At 32.8% G+C, this 24,444-nt stretch overlaps 1 protein-coding gene across 1 annotated transcript; it reads right to left on the reverse strand.

Annotated features, from left to right (window-relative positions):
- Nucleotides 1-1,996: 1,996 nt before the first annotated feature.
- LOC149531674 (L-type lectin-domain containing receptor kinase VIII.2-like) lies at nt 1,997-19,914 on the reverse strand. Its single transcript, XM_089808389.1, has 5 exons — nt 19,657-19,914; nt 19,160-19,240; nt 5,159-5,814; nt 3,300-3,706; nt 1,997-3,225 (listed from the first exon to the last, which is right to left on the reverse strand). Exons 1-5 carry the CDS (start codon nt 19,912-19,914, stop codon nt 2,597-2,599), a joined length of 2,031 nt encoding a protein of 676 aa, XP_089664515.1. The 3' UTR covers nt 1,997-2,596.
- Between the last annotated feature and the right edge of the window lie 4,530 nt (nt 19,915-24,444).

Here is a 24,444-nt window from a genome sequence, read left to right on the forward strand (position 1 = left end):
ATGCTTCCCAAACATATTTTCTGACATAAGAGATACCCAACTTGACTTGAGGTAGACTAACAATGTAAGGTGAGTTCATGAGTAATGAGATTATTCTACATTATACATCCACATTCAATTTTCAATATAACACTATAATAAGCTTCCAAAATGAAACATTCCTTAGAAAAATTACTCCATTTCAAACATATGGAAAATATCATGCAAACATTTTTGACTTTTTACATAGTACATCATGAAACATAAGTGCATTCAACATACATAAAATAATATAAGCAAAATTCTTCTCTTAACTATTACAACATGTCAAGCTCATAGTTCTACCAATATTTCATCTAGTTCAAATGATAAACTGTATAACTTGATTCATCATAATTTATGGAGAAAACTAAAGAATGGACATATATATTGATAAACATTCCACTTGAAGGTATTTGTGTGAATTTAACACATTTAGCAAGCTTAAACATATAACAAATGATTATAGGTATACCACATATAAGTCGAAGAAATTCATACATCTACGCTTTCCTCCACATTTCTACTAGGAGCATTATGATTTGATTTTTACCTCTATTATTTCAATAAGAATAACACAAACTTGCCTCAATTACTAAGCATCAAAGAATGATGTTCTATGCAATCCAACATGTATACACTAATTCTAAGTGAACATTCATATCTTCATCATGACATATTAAAAAGAAATTATGAATGCTGCTAATGATATCTCACACCTTATTAGTTACATCTAGTCCTATATCTAAAATATTCATAACGAGAATTACATAAAGAATTTTAAACTAAATGTTAAACATATAGAAACCCCAAAGTATTTTCATGAAAGAAATCATCATAGGTTAGGTCATTCTTATTACCAAGTTCTCAAGAATATATGAATAAAAGTATGATGAATCACACACCCTTCCTAACAATATTTTATCTAAGTCCTTATGATGTATCTAAATAAGAGTGTTCTCTAATTTCCAACTAAATTAAGATCCTTTTTAAAGATCTCTCTTTATTAATATCATGAACACCTAAATATTTCTCCGATTAGATTGTAGAAGTGAATTTTGCATACCAATCACATTACTTGTACAAATGATAGCTTGATTTTGTATTGTAGAAGTGAATTTTGCATACCAATCGTATTACTTGTACAAATGATAGCTTGATTTTGATAGCTATTTGTTTCCTAGTAAATGACATCTCACACCTTATGCTTTACATTTAGTCTTATACTGAGGATGTTCATAAGAAGAGTTATATACGAAATTTTAAACAACATTTGAATAAAAGTATAAGTTATTTTCAAGAAAGCAATCATTTTAACTTAGGTCATTCTTATTACCAAGCTCTCAAGGATACATGAATAAAAGTATAAAGAATTACACATGGTACTCATATAAAATGAAAAGTGTTTTATCAAGTCCTTACGATGTATCGATATGGTAATATTTTTCTAGTTTATAACTTAATTAAGATCCTTTAAGATCTCCATGGTACTAATAGATAAACACCTAGATATTTCTTCAATTACGTTGTAGAAGCCAACTTTACTTACCAATCACATTACTTGTACAAATGATACTGATGGGCTAAACATCACACACTAAGCTTCATTTCAAGACCAAAAGTATTAAATAGTCAAAGTTGACACATTTTTTCCAAGCTTAATTTTCTCCTTAGTGTGTGCTATTAGTGGGTGGCCCAAATGATAACTATGTTTTGTATTCCACCATCAAAACCACCTGGTAAAGCTATTTGTTTGCCCGTTTTTAAAAAAATATATTGAAGACATCAACGAGGCCCCAAGAGCAGGGTACAAAAAATTAATGTTCCATAGAACAATCTCATGGGAATCATCTTCCTCGGCCACTCAACCAGATATAAACATTAGTGCACTCCCTCAAATCCACCGCTAGCTAATCATTAGACAATATGCACCAAAGTTTTCTTTGTTTTTAAGTCAAACATGTTTTTTTTCCAGATTCAAGACAACACAGTGATTTTTTCTCAAATTTATTGTTGTTTTAGATCTCAAAATAACAGATCATGAATTATATCAAATGGTGAAATGTTAAAAAATTGAGTGTGTTTTCAATTATTCCAAATTTGATTAACCGTAGGAAGGATAGCCGCGTTCCAAATAAACAAAGGTATGAATTTTATTCAGTTACATGAATTCTTTAAAAAAGAATAGGAATCTAAACAATCTATCGAACAGAGAGGCTCTCAACAGACTTGACATCGACCGGAGAAGCCTCAGAAGAACGACTCGTACTTGTGTCTTCCTCTTCCTCATCACCTTGAATCTTTCGACTTTCACTGCCCCGAATCCAGTCAATCTTCCCATGTTCCCAAGCCCCGAAACCAGTAACACCATTTCCCCGGTAATCCAATGGCTTTTCCCGGGGTAAAACCGGAAGAGGCGCTTCAAAGTTGAGAAAGCGAAGGGCCTGTCGAATGGTGGGCCGGGCGAGCGGGTCAGGGCTCGAGCAGAGCAATCCAACTGTCAGAACGCGCTCCATCTGGTTCGGGTCAAATCGACCGTCCAGCCCTGGATCAGCCGCCTCCAGCAGCCTCTCCTCTTTCACCAACCTCCAGACGACCTCCACCAGAACGGCGTCGCCGGGTCGGTGGCAGCGACGTCTAACGGGCGGCGCCCGCAGGCAATCTCCAAGAGCACGGCACCGTAGCTGAAGACGTCGGACTCCAGGGTGGCTTTTCCGGTGAGGGATCTTTTCGGCACAATGTAGCCGACAGTGCCGCCGCCGATGCTGGTGGCGAGAGAGGCGGAGGTGGTGGTGGAGAGGTGGAGGAAGTGGGCGAGGCTGAAGTCGCCGAGGCGGGCGTCGTAGTGGGAGTCGACCATGACGTTGCTGGTCTTGACGTCACGGTGGACCACTGTGTACTCGCACTCATCGTGGAGGTAGAGGAGCGCCGCCGCTAGGCCTCGGCAGATGTTGAGGCGGTGGGGCCACTGCAGTGGGACGGAGGAGTCGTAGAGGAGCTGGTCCACGCTGCCGTTGGGCATGTAGTCATAGACGAGGAGTAGCTCTCCGCCTTCGTGGCACCACCCTTGCAGCTGCACCAGGTTCCGGTGTCGTAGGCACCCGATTATTATAACCTCCGAAAGGTACTCTCTCTCGCTCTGGCTCGAGCTCTGCGAGAATCGCTTCACCGCCACTGCCCGCTCTGAATCGCCGCACCGTATGCTCCCTGCGGGGAAATGCGTCAGTCCACGTGGAATTAATGCACTTTTTAAAGTGGACTGATAATAATAAAAATTGTACCTTTGTAGACATCTCCAAATCCACCTTCGCCGAGGAGTTGTTTGGGATCGAAGTTGTTAGTGGCACGATTGAGGTCCTCGTATGAGAATTTTTTTGGAAACATGTCCCAATCGCAGGCCTTTGTTATTTCCTTGCTCAGGTCGGATGCTGGGTTTGATCTCCCGGCCTCACTAGTTGGTGTTAATGGGATTTTTGTCCTCTTTTTCCTTACTATGTACAACAGTATTGCAAGGAGGAGTGCCAGTGAAAATGAAGAAACAGTTAATGTTGCTACCAGCACCTTATTTATTCTGTTTTGGGATTCGCCAGAGCACGTCTTCAATGTCCATGAGTGAATTGCATGGTACTCACTGTCGTCACCTGTGCTAGCAGAAAATCCCACAAATACCTCTTCGCCAACTATATACCTACAAGTATAAAAATTAAATATGATTTAGATAACAACCAATTTAAAACAGTACAGATTTTAATAGTAAGGAAAGAAACAAATGCTGTCTTGGATTGTAAAAACATGACAAATACTTAAAATATTTAAGAATTTATTATTTGTATAATAACTAGAAATGAATTTACTTTTAGAGAACAAATATTACATTTTTATATTAAATTATTATTTTTAATAATCTTTAGAATTGAGAATCTACAAAATTAAAGATTACAATATATTTTTTATAACAACAATATCATTATATATTTTTGTAATAAGAATGCTAAAATTGGTCATCATATTATTTGTGATAAATGGCAAAAATGATATAGTATAGTTCAACTGTAATGATGTGATCCTTTTCATCAAGATTCTCAAAACTCTATAAAGTTGTTATTGTAGATTGATTGTTCTATGTATAATATAATCTCCCATATTATATTCATAGATTTGTCTATCAATATTTAGATTATTTTATTTTTAATAATTATTTCAATCTTAAAAAATTGATACTTGTTACAATTTTTGTTTCCATTTTCTAATTTTTGTTAAACTATTTTTTACAATTACTAGAGATATGATGGTGATCATGGTTGAAACATGTGATCTATTTTTGCAAGTGTATATATTTATTGTTTTATAAATTATAACATGTGATTGTGAAGAATGAAATGAGTCGTTATAAGCTACTCCTTAAACATAGATCAATGAGTTTTACTCAAAAACTATAAAATGAAATTCTAATAATATTTCATAATAGTTTAACTCATCTTAATCAAGAAAATACTAAGAAAACTTAAACTTCTACAATCAAAATGAAGGACTCTCCATCTATCATTTAATCAAGAAAATACTAAGAAAACTTAAACTTCTACAATCAAAATGAAGGGACTCTCCATCTATCATTGTAATGAAAGATTAATATGAAATCAGCACTAGGAGAAAACACCTAGCAGCCACTACGGATAACTTGGGCCCCTAAAAAAATGTAAAGATTTCAATTTTTGACAAAAATATCAAAAAGTCTCATCTACTGGTAGTTAATGTTCAAAGCGAATCAGCTATTTTGTGAACTATTTTAAAAACCGTAATTAAGAAGTATCTATGATCAAACTATCTCTTCCCCTATAGTTTTAAGAAAAACATTTAAAAAGAACAACTCTCTTTTAATATTCAATATCTTTAAACATTCGACCTCTCAAATCTTGTGTACTACCTTACATTCAGATTGGGATTCAGACGCTGTTAAAGAATGTTATATGTAAAACCACCTAGTTTTTTTCTACCCGGTAAAACTACCTAATGTGATACAATATGGCTACCTAGTTTTGTTTATACCACCTTAAAATTTTCTCTATCTGTAGTTTCATCTCCTTTCACAGATTAAAATGGATGAGAGGGGAAAAAATTGTGAAAAGGGTTGAAAATGTACCTGGAAATATTCAACTGATAGGAGAGGACCAAATCTGTGATGCCAGGATCTCCAAGAGAAGCATTAATGGCGTAGACATTCAGTCTTCCTGTAACTCCATCATATTCGATCTTCACATTGATTTCATTTCCAGCTCCTAGATTGATCCCGTAATTTCTTAGCATCGACACGCAGGCAGAGCTAACATTGTTGAGATCCAGGCCAACATGATTGTTATCCGGGTCAAATGGATTCATGTACAGATCAAATTCAACAGCCACTCCGTAATTGCTCTTACTGGAAGTTGAATTGTAAAGGCCAAGGTTTCCGCCACCGCTATTGTTTGGGATTAATTTGTGCGAAAAAAGCCCAAACGCCAGGCCGTCGCCACTGCCATTGAATTCAGGCCTTTTAATGGAGAGAGTGAAAGTAGTCTCGAAGGAAAGCGTGAGCCCCGTGGCTCGATCACAGATCTTTATTGGTTTAGAGTACACGGCCCTTCCAATGCTATGAGCCAGCCCGCCGGCCGTTAGCTGTAGCACGCTGTTCTCGAATGTAGCATTTCCTAGGGTTTCAATGCCATCCGGGGATTCGAACGTTGGATAGCTGAAATCGACGGAGGGTAACTTTGACGTGGCCTCTGATCCAAACAAGAAAATCAGACATAAAGCTAGACTCTGACCATAAGTGCCCATGAAATTCAAGCAAATGTTTATTTTGGCTCCAAAGATTTTAAATATTTTATGCCCTAGCTGTATCTCTAATTGGGGATCTTCTTAGCAACTGAACTTGAAAATCTATCAAGTGACAGAATTTTAGAAATCTTCTCGGTAAGTCTCGTCAATTATAAAATTGAGAGAAATTGCTTGGGCAGCGATTACTGTGTCTTACTGAAAATCTTATCTTCAAGAAGTCTGGAATCTTCATTGCAGCAGTCCAGGTGAGATTTGCCCTAGTCTTCAAGTTATTTATGCCCTTACTGGAAATCTTCTCTCCAGATAGCTAATGTTTCCCCCTGTCTTCAGGCTATTCCTACCCTAACTGGAAATATTCTTTGCAGCTGAGTTCGAGAATCTGTTATTTGACGGAGCTTTGAGAATCTTGTCCGCTCCTGAAATTTACTTTCTTACACCTTCAAAAGTAAAAGCAGGAGAAATTACTTTTGCTAAAGGTTGCAAATATGCTCTTCAAAACCTCCTGCCATCCAAATTCAAAATCTCTGCCCCTGAACTTAAAGATTTTCCCTACTCTCTATTGGAGATTCTCTAAAGTTGGAAGAATTCTCTGAGCCTAATTCTACTGAACCTCTAGACAGAGAGCATCAACACAAATTGTTGGGGTTAGCCAGCCCCAGCATATTTCTCACTGAAAACACCTTTAAGATTTTCCGAGACTAATTCAAATTGTTTATGCACATTGAGCTTCAGAAGAAATTTCTTGTTCTGAGTTCCTGCCCTTATCTCTTATTAAATATCTTTTGCAGCTCAACTAATCTTGAGATTGAGGTTTTCCCTAGACCATCACATTTTTATATTTGCATCCAAGCTTGAATTCATGCCTTGCCAGAAAATTTGCTTCGAAGCTTTGAATTTGAGCCTTACCAGAAAATTGCTAGGAATCTTGAATTTGTGCCTTACCAGAAAACTTTCTGTTCTGAGATTTGAAATCTCTCTGCAACCGCAGTGTAGAAATTTTCTCTACATCTGAACTGTACTGAACCTTTAGGATTGAATTTTCTTCCTATCTTTGCTTAGATTTGCATTCAACCCATACAGAAATTCTTGGGCTAGCCCCTTGTGCATATATGGTATTTCAAATATTCTCTGTAGCAAAGTCCTAAGATCCTTCACACGGTCAAGTTTCAAGCCCAACTTTGACCATCTCGAATTTTTCATGAGCCATCAGATCATTTATGTGTCCGGGGCTCGAGAGACTTCTTGGTGAGCTCGAATACTTATATAAGCTTTTTTTCCCTAGAACAACGTTTCAAACAATCTCGTTGGAAGGGTTTTTTACAGTGGAAAATTTCTGATTCAACGAAGGTTAAATCTGAGATTTTTATCTGCTCAGCATAAAATAACGGAGATGGGCATTTGTCTGATCGAAATTGTTTAAAGATGAGAAGACAATTCTTACTGCTTATCCTCATCTATTTGTCATATAGTTTGCAGAATGATTATAACGTGTTGCGTGTATACAATGATTTAAAATGACAGATAAAAATTCCTTAGATGCTGGAATAATGCAATTTTTGCGTAGGCCTGCTAAACCTCATGGGAATGCAGCCACAAACTCTTGTATTACAGCAATGCTTCATGACGTCTCATTCTCATAAATTAATCGCCATCTCTCCGTATCTTTAGCTTTCATTTGTACAAATGCACAGTGGGAAACTGCTTTTACGTTGTAGGCTGGAGTGCAACTGTCATATTATCACAATTGTTTTTAGAGCATTTTATATTAAAATTGACTCTTAAAGTTGCGAGAGGATGAAATTTGATAAATTATATTGATAATCAATTAATTAAATCAATCAAATGTGTTGTGATGGGTTCTATGGATTTTAATTTTAGTGTTGTTGATCTATACAGTGTTTTTTTAAATGTGTGCTTCCCTAATATATAACTGATCTTTCAAATTTATAAAAGATTTAATTATATTTAATAAAAAATATCAAATTTATAAAAGCTTTAATTATATTTAATAAAAAATAAATAGTTATTTTACATAGATATTTATTTATGATCTATTTTTAATAAAATAATAGTCATATAATTCATATGTACTATGATGAGGGAGACTAGATTTTTTTTGGGTTTAATATTAATTGTAAAAGTGAATGATGAACATTTATTTATGTATACCTTAGGCAAGATTCTACAACACAATAGTAAATTAGAGGTCTTGGCTTCGAATCTACTCAAGTTAAATAAATAATAATAATAATGAATAAAAAACACATAATAAACTTGATATTGCAATGAAATTTTATTGACATACTAATACATCTAAAATGAACCTTAAGGAAGAAATAATAGCATGTTGATAGAAATATTTTTTTAAGGTGATGCAAGATTTGTCCTTACACTCAAGATGCTCCTGCACTAGACATCCAAGGTAATTTGAGAAGTGACTCTGTCACATCTCAGATGTTTAGAGGGAAACCAAGATAATTAGCCTCCACTATGAATCTTCAATACGTCATTCTTTCACTTGACCATATAGTTTTCACATGTCTTCCTTCTTGTGTTTCAACCAACACGACTATTTAAAATTCCTTCAATCACCTTTGTAGTTGAAGTAATTTCTAGAATATTCCATTGTGCTCATTTGACATCATCTTCAACACCTCCTTCATGATCCTCTGTCAAATCTAAAATGTTAAACATTGGTGAAATATTCAGATCACTAGGTAATTCTACTTCGTAGACATTTCTTGAATCATGTTTCTTGAGTATTTTGCATGGTACACACTTTTTCATCTTCAACTTATTATATATTCTCATTGGAAATATCTTCTTTCTCAAATGAACTACGACTTCATCCCCAATCTGAAATTCCTTATGCCTCTTTTTCTCATCTACCTTAGCCTTGTACTATGTATTCATTTTAGTAATTTATGCTTCCTCACCTCCTCGTGAATTTTTCTTTAAGTGTTCTACAAAATCTTTAGCTTCAACACTACTTGTCTCTCATTTATCCAACTTCCTTAATTCAAAAGCATTTCTAGGACTACTTCCATATACTATATGGAATGTTTATTTACAACTACTCCTAGTGGTTCATAATTATTATATGCAAATAATTTGGCTTGCAATAAAATCAAATCTCATCCCTTTGATTTATCTCTAACCAAGCATCACAAATTTCCCAAACTCTCATTAGCCACTTTAGTTTGTCCATCAATATGTGGATGATATGATGTGATGAACTTCAAATCTATCTTTAACTTTTTCCATAATGTTCATCAAAAGTACCCAACAAACTTGGTGTCTCATTATAAAACTATGCTCTTTTGGTAGACTATGTAGTTTCACTTCTATGAAAAAAATTCCTTCAATCACCTTTGTAGTTGAAGTAGTTTCTAGAATATTCCATTGTGCTTCAATGACATCGTCTTCAACACCTTCATGATCCTTTGCCAGATTTGAAATGTTGAACATTGGTGAAATATTTAGCTCACTAGGCAATTCTACTTCATAAACATTCCCGAAATCATGTTTCTTGAGTATTTTTGCATGGTTCAAACTTCTTCATCTTCAACTTATTATATTTCTCATTGGAAATCTCTTCTTTCTCAAATGAACTATGACTTCATCTCCAATCTAAAATTCCTTATGTCTCTTTTCTTCATCTGTCTTAGCCTTGTACCATGTATTCATTTTAGTAATTTATGCTTCGTCATCTACTCATAAATTTTTCTTTAAATGTTTTGCAAAATCTTTAGCTTCAGCACTACTTGTCTCTCCTTTGTCCAACTTCCTTGAATCAAAAGCATTTCTAGGACTACTTCCGTATACTATCTAGAATGAAAATTTATCACTACTCCTATTGGTCCATAATTATTGTATGCAAATTTGGCCAGCAATAAAATCAAATCTCATCCCTTTGATTTATCTCCAACCAAACATCACAAATTTCCTAAACTCTTATTCACCTCTTTAGTTTGTCCATCAATCTATGGATGAAGTTGATGAACTACAAATATGCTTTTAACTTTTTCCATAATGTTCACCAAAAGTACCCAATAACCTTGGTGTCTCAATCTGAAACTATGCAATTTCGGTAGACTATCAAGTTTTACCACTTTTATCAAAAACAATTCAACCACATGAACAACACCATTAGTATTCTTGTAGGGTATAGAATGTGTCATCTTTGAAAACTTTTCAACCACCATGACAAAAATTGAATCATGCATCCTTGGTAAACCAAAATAAATGTCTATTGATATCCTCCCATGGCTTCTTTGGTACAAGTAATTGTTGGATAAGTGAGAGCAAAGGCCTTAAAAATACTTTAGTGCCAATTCATTTTTATTGAATTTTCAAATCAATAACTTAGTAACCACATCAAATATCATTATTCAATTTGATTCCATATTTGCATCAAACTTCTTACCTTACCATTCCTTAATGTACCAAGTATCAAAGTAATCATCTAGCTTATACAAAGTTGCAAGAGTAAATAGTTAACATGAAAAAACACTTGCAACACAATAAGGATTCACACATTTGACACAAGTATTTAATGTGAAAACCCTATAAAGGGAAAAAACACTTGGGAACCAACAACCCAAATATTCTCACTCTTCTAAAGTAAGCTCTACTAGGAGCCAACCTTGTTAAAGGTTGCATGCACATTTTTAGTGTGATCTTGTTAGAGGGTTTTCAGTCAAAGATCATGTAGACCTTATCACTCCTTGACATTTCTAAAGAGTGGCCTTCCCTAAAGGACTTACAAAAAATTCAAAAGAATGCTACCATATAGGATTTCAAAGACTTGTTAGGATTCCACTTAGTTAAGAGATTTTTCTACTACAATGGTAAAAAAGTAACAATGAAATGATATGTTAGGTTTTAGCATGACCTTGCTTGTTCAAATCTCTTATTTTTTCTATCTCTTCCTTCTTATCCCTTTCTAGCTATTTTACACACTCACACTTCAACTTAGAACTTTATTTTCTTGATCTTCACAACATTGTTCTTCTTGGTTCATCTTTTGTCTTCTTTCTTCTTCGACAACTTGATCAACACATTCAACATCAACAACAAGAAACATCTTGTTCATCCCTTTAAATATAAATATTTTTTCATTCTAAAATCTTCCAAAAATATTCACTTAATCATATTGTAGATCTCTATTGGATCCAAATTTATTGAATCTAGATGCTCAAAAAATATAACTTTGCATTGAAATTTGTGCTCCATTTCAAATTGTTAATTTGACTTCATTAGATCTTCTTTGAATTATTGCAGCCATTTATCTAATAACTACCTTTTTTTTTTTTTTTTTTTTAAATGCGCCTGGTAAACTTTTTAACGTGACCGGTAGCGCTGGCGCAACACGCCCACCGGTACCACCAACGCTTTGACCTGGAGCTATGAACCAGTGAGGCCACAAACGGGGGACCTCATCCCCATGAGATTTGAACCTGGATGGCAAGGATAACAACGCAACAACTTAACCATCACAACATGCCACTATTGGCTATCTAATAACTACCTTCATCCTTATCCTTGAAACATTCTTAATTTTCATCAATTGTTGGCCTCAAATTAAATTAAATCTAATCTTAACTTGTTTTCCTTGTTCATGCCTGGTGAACACTTAAACTTTCTCAGTTAATACTTGACTCTGTTACAACTAAAATTACTTAAACTTCAATATTTCTTTTCCAGATGATCGATGACAACTATAGTGGGTCAGTGCAAGAAGTTGGGTCTCACTTTTGGCCAAAAAGTGGAAGTGTTTTTCCTATTTTTGAAATTTTTTGTCAATTGATGTCAAAGTTTGAGGCATTTAGAGATTGAATATAAAAAAAATTCAAAAATAAAAATTTTAATGTTCAAAATCTAGTTTTTGAATATGTAATTTATTTTTGTACCCATATGATAGATTATATTTTTGGTATGGATCTTTAAAAACCATTTTTTCAAAATGTTTGTTTCAGGACCATACCACGCTCGTGTACAAACACCATAATTTGACACAAATAAATGAATTTTCACAAATCCTGTTAAAGGTAGTTACCTAATACACCTGAGATTAATGACAATATTTCTCCCTAATTTTTTATTGAATATTTTTATTATTATTAATTATTAATTGGCTATAAAGGTAAATTTTAAAACCTCTCGTGTATGGACACCATAATTTGATCAAAATCTCACTTTTTTCAAAAAAAAAAAAAAAAAAAAAAAACCTCAAAAGAATTGTATGTAGATTGATGACATATAAATTAATTTAAGAAAAATTATAAAATAAAAAAGTTATTAAAGTTTTAGTGAATGTCACTTTTAAACATTTAAGAGATAGTTTTGATTAATAAATAATGGAAAAATAGAAAATAAACTAATAACACTATAAAATTTACATTTTTGGAATCAAAATAGTAAGACCTATAATGTGTTTTTGTTTCATCAAAAAATTTGATGGGGACGACTATAAAAAAATTACAACAATCCCTAAAATTGTTTGATTAAATGCCTTAGAAAAAAATGGATCATAAAGGCATGGCTTGGTGGAACCAAGCCTATGCCATGCCTTTCCCCAAGGCAAAACCCCATGCAAAAGTCGCGTGCCATACCAAATTCTTGCTCATGTCTCAAGAACCGGGCATCCAACTTGTAATTCAAAAATTGGGTGCCCAATTGTGTTTTAACTATTGTAAGAATCAAGTACCTGATTATTTAAAAATTGAGTACCCGATTCTTTTAAAATCGGTTACCTGATTTGTAAGCAGGTACCCAATTTTTAAACAATCGGGTACCCAATTCTTATGTACCCGTTGGGCCCCAAAATTTGCCCCATAGACCGACTTTTAATGATTGAAATGGTTGAATAATAGTTTCGATCTGCAACAGCGAATTCTCTCATAGTTATTCTATTTTCTTGTCTTCTTCTACAATTTGCAAGCTATTGATTCAAATTCAAAATTGGTGCAAACATGGGATAAAAACAACGAAGAAAGAAGAAAGAAAAGGATCTGATAGATGAGGAGATTACAACAAATAAAGAGAATGAAGTACGGCGTCAACAAGAGAGAAGACAAAGAATTAGAGACTTGAACAATGTTTCAAAGGAGAAAGACATTTAGGATACCACGATGGATAAAGAGGTCAAAGAAGAGAACCCAATACAAGAAAATTTAGGTGCACATTCTAATTATGCATTCAATACAGATGTGTCTCCAAACCCTCAAATTTTCTCTCGTGATGAAATTGATGATTTTTTAGAAGCAGGTTACGATTTAAATGATTTAGATTTTCTTCATGAGAATCAATTATCAAACGATCATGCACAAAAAACTCTAATTACATGAATGTAGACATAGAAACACCAACTACTGAACAAACATGTTAGAATGTTAGTAAATTGTATGAACATAATTTTCATATTCCTAATGATGTGCTAGATAATCTTGAGGGATTGGTTTCATGGAGACAAATTAGGACACATGCTAATAGATTGTATAAACATTTTTTTTATAATAAGAAATTTGGGTTTCAATGTTAGTTGATGTTGCAACTAATTAAAATGTCTAAAATGTGAAAAGTAATGAGAAGGTTAGGAATGTATGCAAAATCCAAGAATAAAAATGAGTCTTTAAAACAAGTTGTATCCACTATTGCTAGTGCCTTTGATGTTATCGGAAAGAGAATTCAGTCTAAAGATAATAATGCATCACGACAAGCAATACCAATAGCTTTAGTTAACAAATCAACAATTGACAAAAGATTGATTATCAACATAAGTGGATATCTTAATGTGAATCGTAAGACTTTAGAAAGAGCAATAAAGAGAAGGGTTAACTTTGAATATGATCCAACAAATGTTTTATGGACTTCTACTGGTAGACTCCCGAGATGTGATATGAAACTTACTAGTGAAGTCAAAAGTTTGATTGAAAATTTTTGGCATGATAATACAAGCATATCACCTAATTCAAAAGATGTTCTTAAATTGAGAATTGGGTCAAAAATACATGATCCACATCCTAAACACCTTTTGGACATGACTCAAACTGAATTGTTTAGAAAATTTTTAGATGGTAAGGTATTAAATATTACCATTAGTCAAAGATATTTTGAAAAGTGTAAACCATGGTATGTAAGGATTAACAAGGAAATAATCACATGTTGTAAAACTTATATTCAATTTCATTACCATTATGTTGTATTTCAATCTATACGTGGTACCATGCATAATAAAGAAATATTGCAAGAATGTGGTATAAAAATACCACCTTGAACTATAATGATCAATACCACCTAATGATCAATACTTTCTTTTCAATGCATGTCTTTTTGGTACATGTGATATGTGCGGCAATCTTTCTTTGTTAGATGAATGTTTGCATGAAAATGCTTTGACTACTTTTGGACAACAATTAGTTGAGGTAAAAAGATTTAAAACTATTGAATATCCATTGAAGGATGGGAAGATTGGAAGAAGGTGGGATCTAGTTATAGATAAAGTTAGTTGTCAATCATGTATGGATGAGTTTAAGAGTGTGATCATACCAAAATATGTTAAACACTCTCAATATGCTAGATGGCTTGATGGACAATTTCGCATATGTAAGAATACATTTCCAATTGGTACTATACTTTTGGTTGTTGACTTTGGAGAGAACTACACACTTGCACCACAAGAAGAGGTACAACCACAATATTACAATTTAGTGCAAGTAACAATTTATGTTCATATAGTTTCTAGGCATGCACCTGATAGTACAGAGGAGGATCAAAAAATATTGAGAGAGTACCATTTTTATATGACTGATAATAAAATCCATTCATCTAAGTTTGTCCAATATTGTTTCAAGGTCTTTTATGATAATTTAAAAGAGAGACAAATTCAAATGACACAACATTGGATATGGTCGGATAATTGTACAAGACAATTCGAGAATGCTAGAATATTCTATTGGTTAAGTAGGACACATAGGCACACTAACATCCAACATGTGTGGAGTTTTCTTGAGGCTGGACATGGTAAAGGAGAACATGATGGTGCTAGTGCATACGTGAAGAGAGCCCGTAGTAGAGAGCAATTAAAATTTGAGGAAAAAGCTAAATTCAAAAATGCACATGAGATTGTTGAATGGTGTAAAAAAAAATTATACATGGGATCAAGTGAGAACTCTACAATCAAACATTTGTTCTATCTAGTTGAAGAAAAGAATATCCTTTCAAGATATGACTGTGATACAATTAGTGGGTCAGCTAAATGGCATTCATTTAGGAGTTCAGACTCTAACACTTGGACTATATGGACTAGGGAGCTTGCTTATTTTTGTCAATTTTGTCTTGCAAGTGAATGGGAAGAATGTGAGAATACAAAATGGGTTGAAGATTGGAAACAAAAATCATTAGCACCTATTGACACACATTTTCAAGATGATATAGTAAATGAAGGCCAGAATGTTACTTTTGCCTCAGAAGACTATGATCGCATTTCAGACCTCATAGAACTAGGTATGCACAATTTAATTAGATTTTGTTGTGATTTCATGCTTCAATTTATATAATTTGCATATTTACTCATGTGATTAAAGTGTTTTTGTACTTTATCTTATCTTGTAGGATATGTTTATGTTGTTATTGCGCCTAGTAAAAATGATTAATAGACTAAGTATTGGCTAGCTAGATGTGTGGAACCTAAGAAAAAATTGATATGTCATCAAGTAGATGATGATGGTTTTGAGTATCCAGTTGGGTTTGTTGTTGTAGCTAGCACTTGGCTACATAGATACCTAACAAGAAGAAATGGTTTACTAGCATTTGAAGGCTACCAATCCGAAAAGAAGATTTCACACTATTCTCATTTGGTTGTGGCAATGAATATCAAATTAGAAAGATACAAAGGGAGACCCGCCAATAAATTATTATGGACAATTTCAATGGACGAGAAAGAGACAATCATAGATGCATTGCAAAAGAGAGAGGATGTAGATGGTACAATGGGATGACTACATTTAAATCAAACACATGTAAGTTTTTTCTTTATAGTGTTATTTTTATATATGTACTTATATAATTTAATTACATGTATGTTTTCCCTGTCAATACCAAATTAGAGAACTTATATATATTTCTCTTATTCAAGTCTCAATTACAATTTATGCAAATTTAAGTGTTAAAGTGGATCGGGCATCAACATCTTGTGCAATTCCACATAGCGAGTACATATAAATTACACATATATTTACATAGTTCAGATACCTCATATTAATTTATGCATTTATTAACATGTATTTTTGTTTTACAATTTTATTTTACAGGACCTCAATTGAAGAGATGTGTTGAACCAATTTTATATTTTGAGTTCACTTCTATATATTTATCATTGACATTATCTTACATATATTGTACAAACAGATTTAAAAATAGGAATTTACTTCTATTTGAAAGTTAAAGGTGTGCACTTGATATTATAAATTAATTGTCAATCTAAGTAATGGCCTCCTATTTTTTTCCATTACTTTTACATTCAAGCATGTTTAAATTAATGTTTGTTTAAAGTTTCAAATTACTATTGATTGTAATTAATAACCCTTCACTTGTACATGATAATTTAAAGATCATTACTCATTGTATTGATTATATGCTATTGTTATGTTGATAATTGGCATGTATGTTTAACCATGTTAACCATGTTAAGTGAGAGGGAGGGAAGGAGGAAGAGAGGGAGAGAGAGGGAGGGAGGGATATGGGGAGGGTTATAAGTGATTGTAATTTATCAAAAAGGGGTCCCATTAGGACACCTTAGGAAAAATTAGCACCTCTTAGGACCCCTTACAACACATTAGTTATTGTAGTCCTAAAAGTAATCTTTTCTAATGCATCCTAGTACATTCTAATATTTCCAAGAGGTTTTGATGGGTCATATGTGGTCATAAGAAACCTTAGGACCCATTATGACTCCTTGGAACCCATTCATACCATTAACACATTTTATGAACCCTTAGAACACATTAATCATCGTAGGATACAATTTAGGGTTGTAATGTGTCCTATTCAGTCCTATTTTTTCCTAAGGAGTTTTAGTGGGTCATAAGTGGTTCTAGGAGTCCTTGAGACTAATTACAACCTCCTAAGAACCATTATGACCCATTATGAGCCTTTATAGCATATTGGTCATTGTAAGACACCATTTAGAGGTCTAATGTGCCTTAATGAGTCATATGCTCTAAGGGGACATTAGGGATTTTTAGGACCCATTAGTACACATTAGGTCTCATTAAGGCACATTAGGATCCACTCGCACACATTAGGACCCATTAGACCCCATTAAAACCTCTTATAACACATTAACCATTGCAAGACATAGTAACGTGTCCTAAGTGGTCCTAATATCTCACAACGGATAATGATTGGTCCTATGTGGTTTGAAAACCCATTAATACCATTTAGGGTGCACATTATGACCATTTAAAACATATTAAAATCCATTAATGCCTCTTGGATAAGCTTAAGGGGCATTTAAGACACACTAATGGGTTATAATATGCCCTAATGGGTCCTTATGTGTCTTAAGGGTTTCAAATGTGTTTTAAGTGATCCCATGACCTTTTAGGACTTGTTAGAAACCCTTATCATCCATTAGGGGCCATTAGGACTCATAAGAACCAATTATAACCCATCTGAACACATTCACCATCATATGATACACTACTATGTCTAAAGGCATTATAATAGTTCCTAAGTGGTTGTAATCTGTCCTAATGTTTCCTCTTGGATTGTAAACTGTGGTCTTAATATATCATGAAGGGTCATAATGGGTTCTTAGTGGTCCTAGGACATCTTAGGGTCTATTAGGATCCCTTAGAACACATTAACTATAATAGGACACACAAATGGGATGTTAATGATTCTAATGTATCATAAGGGGTCATAATGGATTGAAAGTGGCCCCATGAGCCATTACAATACCTTAGAATATATTAGGACCAATTAGGACACATTAAAACTACCTCAATTGGTTATTTAATTAGTTGGGATGTAAGAAAACCTAAGTCAAAGTTACAAGGAACCATCTAGGTACATGGCTTTCCTAGGTACATAATTGTATGAACATACTTACATAGCCTTGATGAGAAAATGTGTGAAAGGAAGGCTATCATCCATCATTTCATAAAAAAAACTTCAATCTTGAACTAAATTTTATAAATTTGAATTTTTAGGATGAAAAATATTTATAGTAGTAGGTAAAATTTATTTGTATGAATCTCAATGCATAAATTTGATGTGATATTTATCTAATAATCTTTTTGATATCAGTACTAATGCTTTATAAATAGTTAAAATTATTGTTCATGTAGCATTTACACTTGCAAAATGTGTCATATGTTCGTGAATAAAATATGTCGTAACAAAGAAAATGGTTTGAATTCTTAAAACATGATGAAAGATAATAATATATACTACATACACTAGCATGATAAGAAGTTGTAAAAAAATAGTACATGGTCTAACATGTCATAACGTGATCTATGAAGTCAAAAAATGCATATAATATAGTTAAATCCTAATACAATGTGTATCAAAATAAACAATATGTGTCATAAAAACACAATCTAAAGGTGCCAACAAGACCTAATCTATCTGATCGAATGTCCTCTTTACTCCACACGAAGAGAACTCAGATGGATCATCCTATGGAATATGAGCCATCTCATCATGTGGGACACCCTGTGAGGTAGATGGATCATCCTGTATGATGGGAGGAGGTGCACTGGGAAGCTACCAAATGCACCAGTGGTGAGGTCCTATAATTTACAATACACACATTTTAAAAATTTGATAAAGAGCATTTAATGAACTATGTATGTACAAAAATCACAATACTAACCTCAAAGGATGATGTAGGTACCTCCATCTGGCTAAATTCCATACTCTTAGCAACACTCATGGCGACATAGTCCTAAAATTGTGGATATATAAACGTTGAGTCAAAATTATATATACATGAATAATTACAAAGCACATAATCTAAAAAGTACATAATTTGAACACTACATTTTTTATACACTATAAAAATATGTATCTATATCATACCTGAGTAGTCACCACTATCACAGATGTGTCAATAGGTATGCTTGCATGATGATCAAAAGATGGAGTCTAAAATAAACTATATCAAGGCATGTATGGATGAGTACGATCCATCTCCTGTTTGTAAAATCAAAACACATAAAATATATACACCAGTAAAATTTTTTCAGATTATAAGTTAATAACAATGTACATACATAAAAATAGTACAAATTATTTGTCTTTAGTCAAAAGTTCATACCGTATACATTTGAGGCTGTGCCTTGGTGGTAACTGGATTAGGACCTCTACTAACATCAAATTGTGTAGCACTGGACAATCCCTACAAAACCAGATAAAAAGAATATATGAGCACATGCTATTAAATTTGAGTTCGAATGTACATTTTTATAGTGTAATTCAAAGTGCATACCATATGAGGGATGCCAACATCTGTAGGTCTCAAAAAAAGACTCTACTACCTCTTAGGAGGAACAATATCATTCGTCCTCTGTTATTTCAAAAGTCCAAATTAATATTGTTAATACAATTACACATGTATGTAGAAAGTAAATAATTATTTACTTTATATTTAAATTTTAATTAAAATTTTACTTATTGCTCTTGATTGTCTCTGGGCTCTCCTTGCACGAGGTCAACAAATGATGACACATCAATCTCATCACTACCATCACCATGGGCAATGTATACGTCATCATCAAAATCAGCACCCTCAACATAATGGTCATTATGTGCTACATCAGCGTCACTCTCGAGGCCTCTACATATGCCTCCACAGCTAGTACAAATATGTCCAAGTGGACGAGCATGTGTCACCTGTGTCCACTGTTGTAGTAAATTGCCCAAAAGGGCACTCAAAGAGGTAAGATCAAATGAAACTACTTGATGATGGTGTGGAGCTGGTACAATGATTGCAATAAAAGGTACAAGGGGCTGAGGCTGCTTGCAATTTCTTGTTCTATCACTTAGCTTTGCCCTAGGCATATCCTGAGGCATCCCTCCACCAACCCCCTAAAATGATCTGATATCAAAATAATTGGGTTTCAAACCCTATTCAAACTCAACCCATAGCTTCCTAAGGAAGTAGATGGGCACCTCATGATTAGCGTGTGGTGGATGGTCAAATACCATCCACCACTGCTCCCAAAAGTGTGCTACTATGCCTGGATGTCTGCACCATCCAATAGAAATACAAGGCTTCCTCTTGTTAATCTCCTCACATGTCTTAGGGTTTACAAAATAGATTTTAAAATTTCCTTTACCTATTTTGAGGTTATGGACCTCTCTATATGATAAGCCATTGGAATAGAAGGCACACATGTTTTGCCTCCATAATCTAAATGAATCAACCTCAGAATCTAGAGGTTGTATGGAGTGAATGACACCTTGCATGCTATCTGCAAGGCGTAGTAGGTGAGGAGGGGGTGTGCCTCACATTTGATAGCCTGAATATCTTGCATGAGGTCATTAAGGTTATGCCTCATGCTCTCTCGCAAATCATTTGCGATGGATGGTGGAGGAGGACTAGGTGGTCATGGGGGTGGGGGTGAAGGTGGAGGTAGAGATGGAGGGGGTGGAGGCAGGGGTGGGGGAGGGGGAGGGGGTGGCAGTGGGTCCATTAAATATAATCTGCATATATGTTTAAACAACATAAAAATTGACAAAATTACTATTTAATAAAATTTAAATCTAAAATATCAATTATATAAATGTGTAGATCTTTAAAACCATATCAATTAAATAAATAAAATTGAACACTTAAGTAAACTTTAATATTAAGGCCAATTGAACATTATACTAAATTTAAGTCTAATCATAAAATAATACTCCAAAAGACTATATTAATAAATCAACTATATAAATCTAGTTTTAATGTTAGATAGGAACTTGTTTTGTCTATGCAAGTTAAAGGGAACATGTTTTTGATATCAAGGAAAAGAATGTGAAAGTGCCCAATAGTTTAACCATTGTTTTGTTAGATTATGATCTAGATCCTATATGGAAATACTTTATGAAATATATACAAGTAGTAATTTTATTATTATTAATATTTTATATTGAATGCTAGAGTAGTTATATTCCTATTCTATTTAGTTTTTAAAGTCTTGTTGAAAAAAATTACAGTTATATGTTTCTGTCCTAGACCCCTACCTGACCTTATAAAAAGGGAAAACATATTTTGATACTTCTATAAGATTTGTTATTCAACACTATTTATGCATTTATTTGGCCTGCTAAACTTGTTAGGAAATGCATAAAATCATTAAGAAATATAAGGATAAAATGAGATAAAAATGAAGATAATTAAGATTATGGAAGGAAAGTATGAAGAAATTGGCAGGGGGACTAAGAATGCAACTTCTAATGTGTTTTTTGTTCTAGGGTTGTTTGCTTCAAAATTGTTTCCCTTTTCTATATTCAAGTAGCTAGATCAATTTTTATGTACACTTATTTTGTGACATTGGGGGATTGTATTTTCATTATGGATTATATGTTCATCTCAGGATCAAACAAAGTTAAGATTATGACAAGGTTATGGTTTATAATTTTGTTATGTTTAGGGTTTTCATGATGGTTAAGCTTAAGATTATTATAATGATTATGACTACTGTTAGGGTTTACCTAGGATTATAGTTTTGTACTTAGAATTATATTTAGGTTTTAGATATTTACTATGGTGCTATTGTTTAAAATATATATAATAGATGGCATTAGGATGAGAGTTAATTTTACAATTAGAATGAAAGCTTAGAGATAGAATTATGATTTGTTTTATATTTATGATTATAGTTCATCCTAAATATTATACACTAATGCAAACTATAAGTCTAGATCATAATTCTAATACATGAACCCTATCCTTAACCATAATAATCCTAATTCCAATCATAATAATTAAACTTATAATTTATCTTCTTTAGTAATTTAAATCTTAACTTATCGTTTAACAATTGTTATGAATTTTGAGCTAATAGAACTTTTCTTCCCTCTAAATCTCTATGTTGGAATGTGTTATATCAATTGCATTTTCTAATTATGACCAAAGTCTTTTTACTATTAGAAATTTTTATATTATATTAATCACATCTTTTATAATTACTTTTAGATGCTTACTTGTCTTCCACCTGTGAACTACTCTTGGCTCATCCAAACATTAGCCTCAGTAGTATCAATGATTAAAATAAAATATGTTTTCTTAATTCTGATTTGTAGGTGGAAGCAACTTCACAAATTATCATTTTTCTTAAGGTGTTTTAACGAGTTGCTAGATATAAACCTTAATCATAAATCTTAACTATAAACCTTAATTATAAATCTTAATCATAAATCTTAAATATACACCTTAATTATAAAAACTAAATTATAATACTTATCCTATTTATATTCTAGAATTGAATACAAATCCTAATACTAGATCCTAATCTTAAATGTTAAATGTTAAATCCTAACCTTATATGTAAATCATAGTTAAGGTCAAGATTAGGGTTTAACATTTAAGCTTAATATTTTTATTTAGAATTAGAAGAAGGGCTTAGCATTTATGATTATTTTTAGGATAAAGGTTTAGCATTTAGGATAACTTACTTAGGCCAAGGGTTAAGAATGTAGGATAAAGGTTTAGGATAAGGGTTAGACTTGAGATTATAATTTAAAACTTAATGTCAAGGTTTAATATTTTGTATTAGGTGCATATTTTACCATTTAAAGTACAATTTTAGCATTTATAATTAGGGATGAGATTATAATATCATTGACAACTATAGTTTAGTATTTGAAGAGTTTAGTTTTTTTCATTTTAAATTATCATTTACTATAACTTAGGGTTATTGCTTAGGTATGAATCTAATATTTAGTATTTAATACTTTAGATTTATGTAAATCTTTTAGGATTAGGGTTAGTGTTTTAATAAAAGTTAGAGATTGTATAAGGGTTAGGATTCAAGGACAGGGTTAGGATTAGGAATATTAATGTTTAAGATAAGGGTTAAGCATTTAGGATAATAGTTTATCATTTAAGGTTAGGATTATGGTTTGACATTTATAATTAGTACTTGGTTCTTAGGATACTTATTTAATGATTTATATTAGGGTGTAGGTTTTAGCAAATTAAGATTATAGTTAGGATGACAGTAAGGGTTATGATTAGAGTTTTGGTTAAAATTGGGATTATAGTTAATCCTAAATGTTTTCCCATAATCCAAAACTAATAGTGTAAATCCTATGTCTGATACTTGAACCCTAACCTAACCATAATAATAACCTTGATATAAAGTAAGGGGGCACATTATGTAATGTCCAGCCAAGGGATCCAAAGAACTAACCTAAAGTTTTACTAAGAAAGCAATAACATGTACAATAATTTACATAAAAAGCATAAGAGATTACATTCCTTAACAATTCCTTAATGAGCACATTTACATTTCATTTTTAAATAATTATAAGTACTAGAAGTAAAATAAATAACACATCCACACGAAAGAATAACTACAAGTTCAATCCATTTAAATAATGTACATTTGTTTTGAATGCCACTTGGAAAATTAATTTGGAATGCACAATCATCCACTATACACATCATAGGGTATGAAAGGCTGAAAGAAAATACATTAATAAAATACTTTACATCATCCTTTTGTGACCCATGAAACAAAGTACAATATAATAAGTAAAATCATTAAATACTGAGTTTTGTGTTTGGATCCATTGGCGGGGTGTTATGTGATTAAATACTTAGTTATATATGTTTAGGGTTTTATTATACAATCATATGGTTAGGTCAAGGTTAAAGACAAGTACGAGTATAGTTAGTTTTACTTTCTTTGTTATATGGTTTACAAAATAATCTATAATTAATCACGAGTTATTTGAAATTAATATTTATTTGTAATTACATGTTTAAACAATGAATTTACATCTATAATCTAATTATTCAACATTGTAATTTACATATTAAATACATTTCAAAACATCTAAAATAATAATTTTTAAATGAACATCTATGAAAATATTATTTGAATTAACAAATACAATAATCTAAAGATAATACTCATTAACAATGATAATTTACAATTTTATGTATATTAAAAATGAAAAATAATAATAAATTGATAGTATATAAAATGTAAAACTGAAAATAATTAAGTAAGATAGTACAAAACATAATAAAATACTTGGTATGTCAGAAAATAGCAGAGGGGGCAGTCGGTAGAGGTAAAAAATGAGCTCCCATATTGCTCTAAAATTGGGCTTCCATTTTCTAAATGCTGAAAATGACACTCAAAATGCCAAAAGGGGTATTTGTAACTTTTTGAAATTGTGTTCCTGATTTTTAAAATCACATACCCGATATTTTACAAATAGGGTACTCGATTTGTTCAAAATTGGGTGCCTAATTTTTATGTGATTCGGGCACCTAATCCACTTTTCAAGAATTGGGTACCCAATTTTTGAATCACTACTCGGGTACCCAAAGTGCGATTTTAGAAACGGGTACCCAATTCTAAGAAAATCTGGAACCCATTTCTG

The sequence above is a fragment of the Cupressus sempervirens genome, chromosome 11, assembly GCF_028749045.1.
Source record: "Cupressus sempervirens isolate cs-2001-9-10 chromosome 11, ASM2874904v1, whole genome shotgun sequence".
NCBI classification, from domain to species: domain Eukaryota; kingdom Viridiplantae; phylum Streptophyta; class Pinopsida; order Cupressales; family Cupressaceae; genus Cupressus; species Cupressus sempervirens.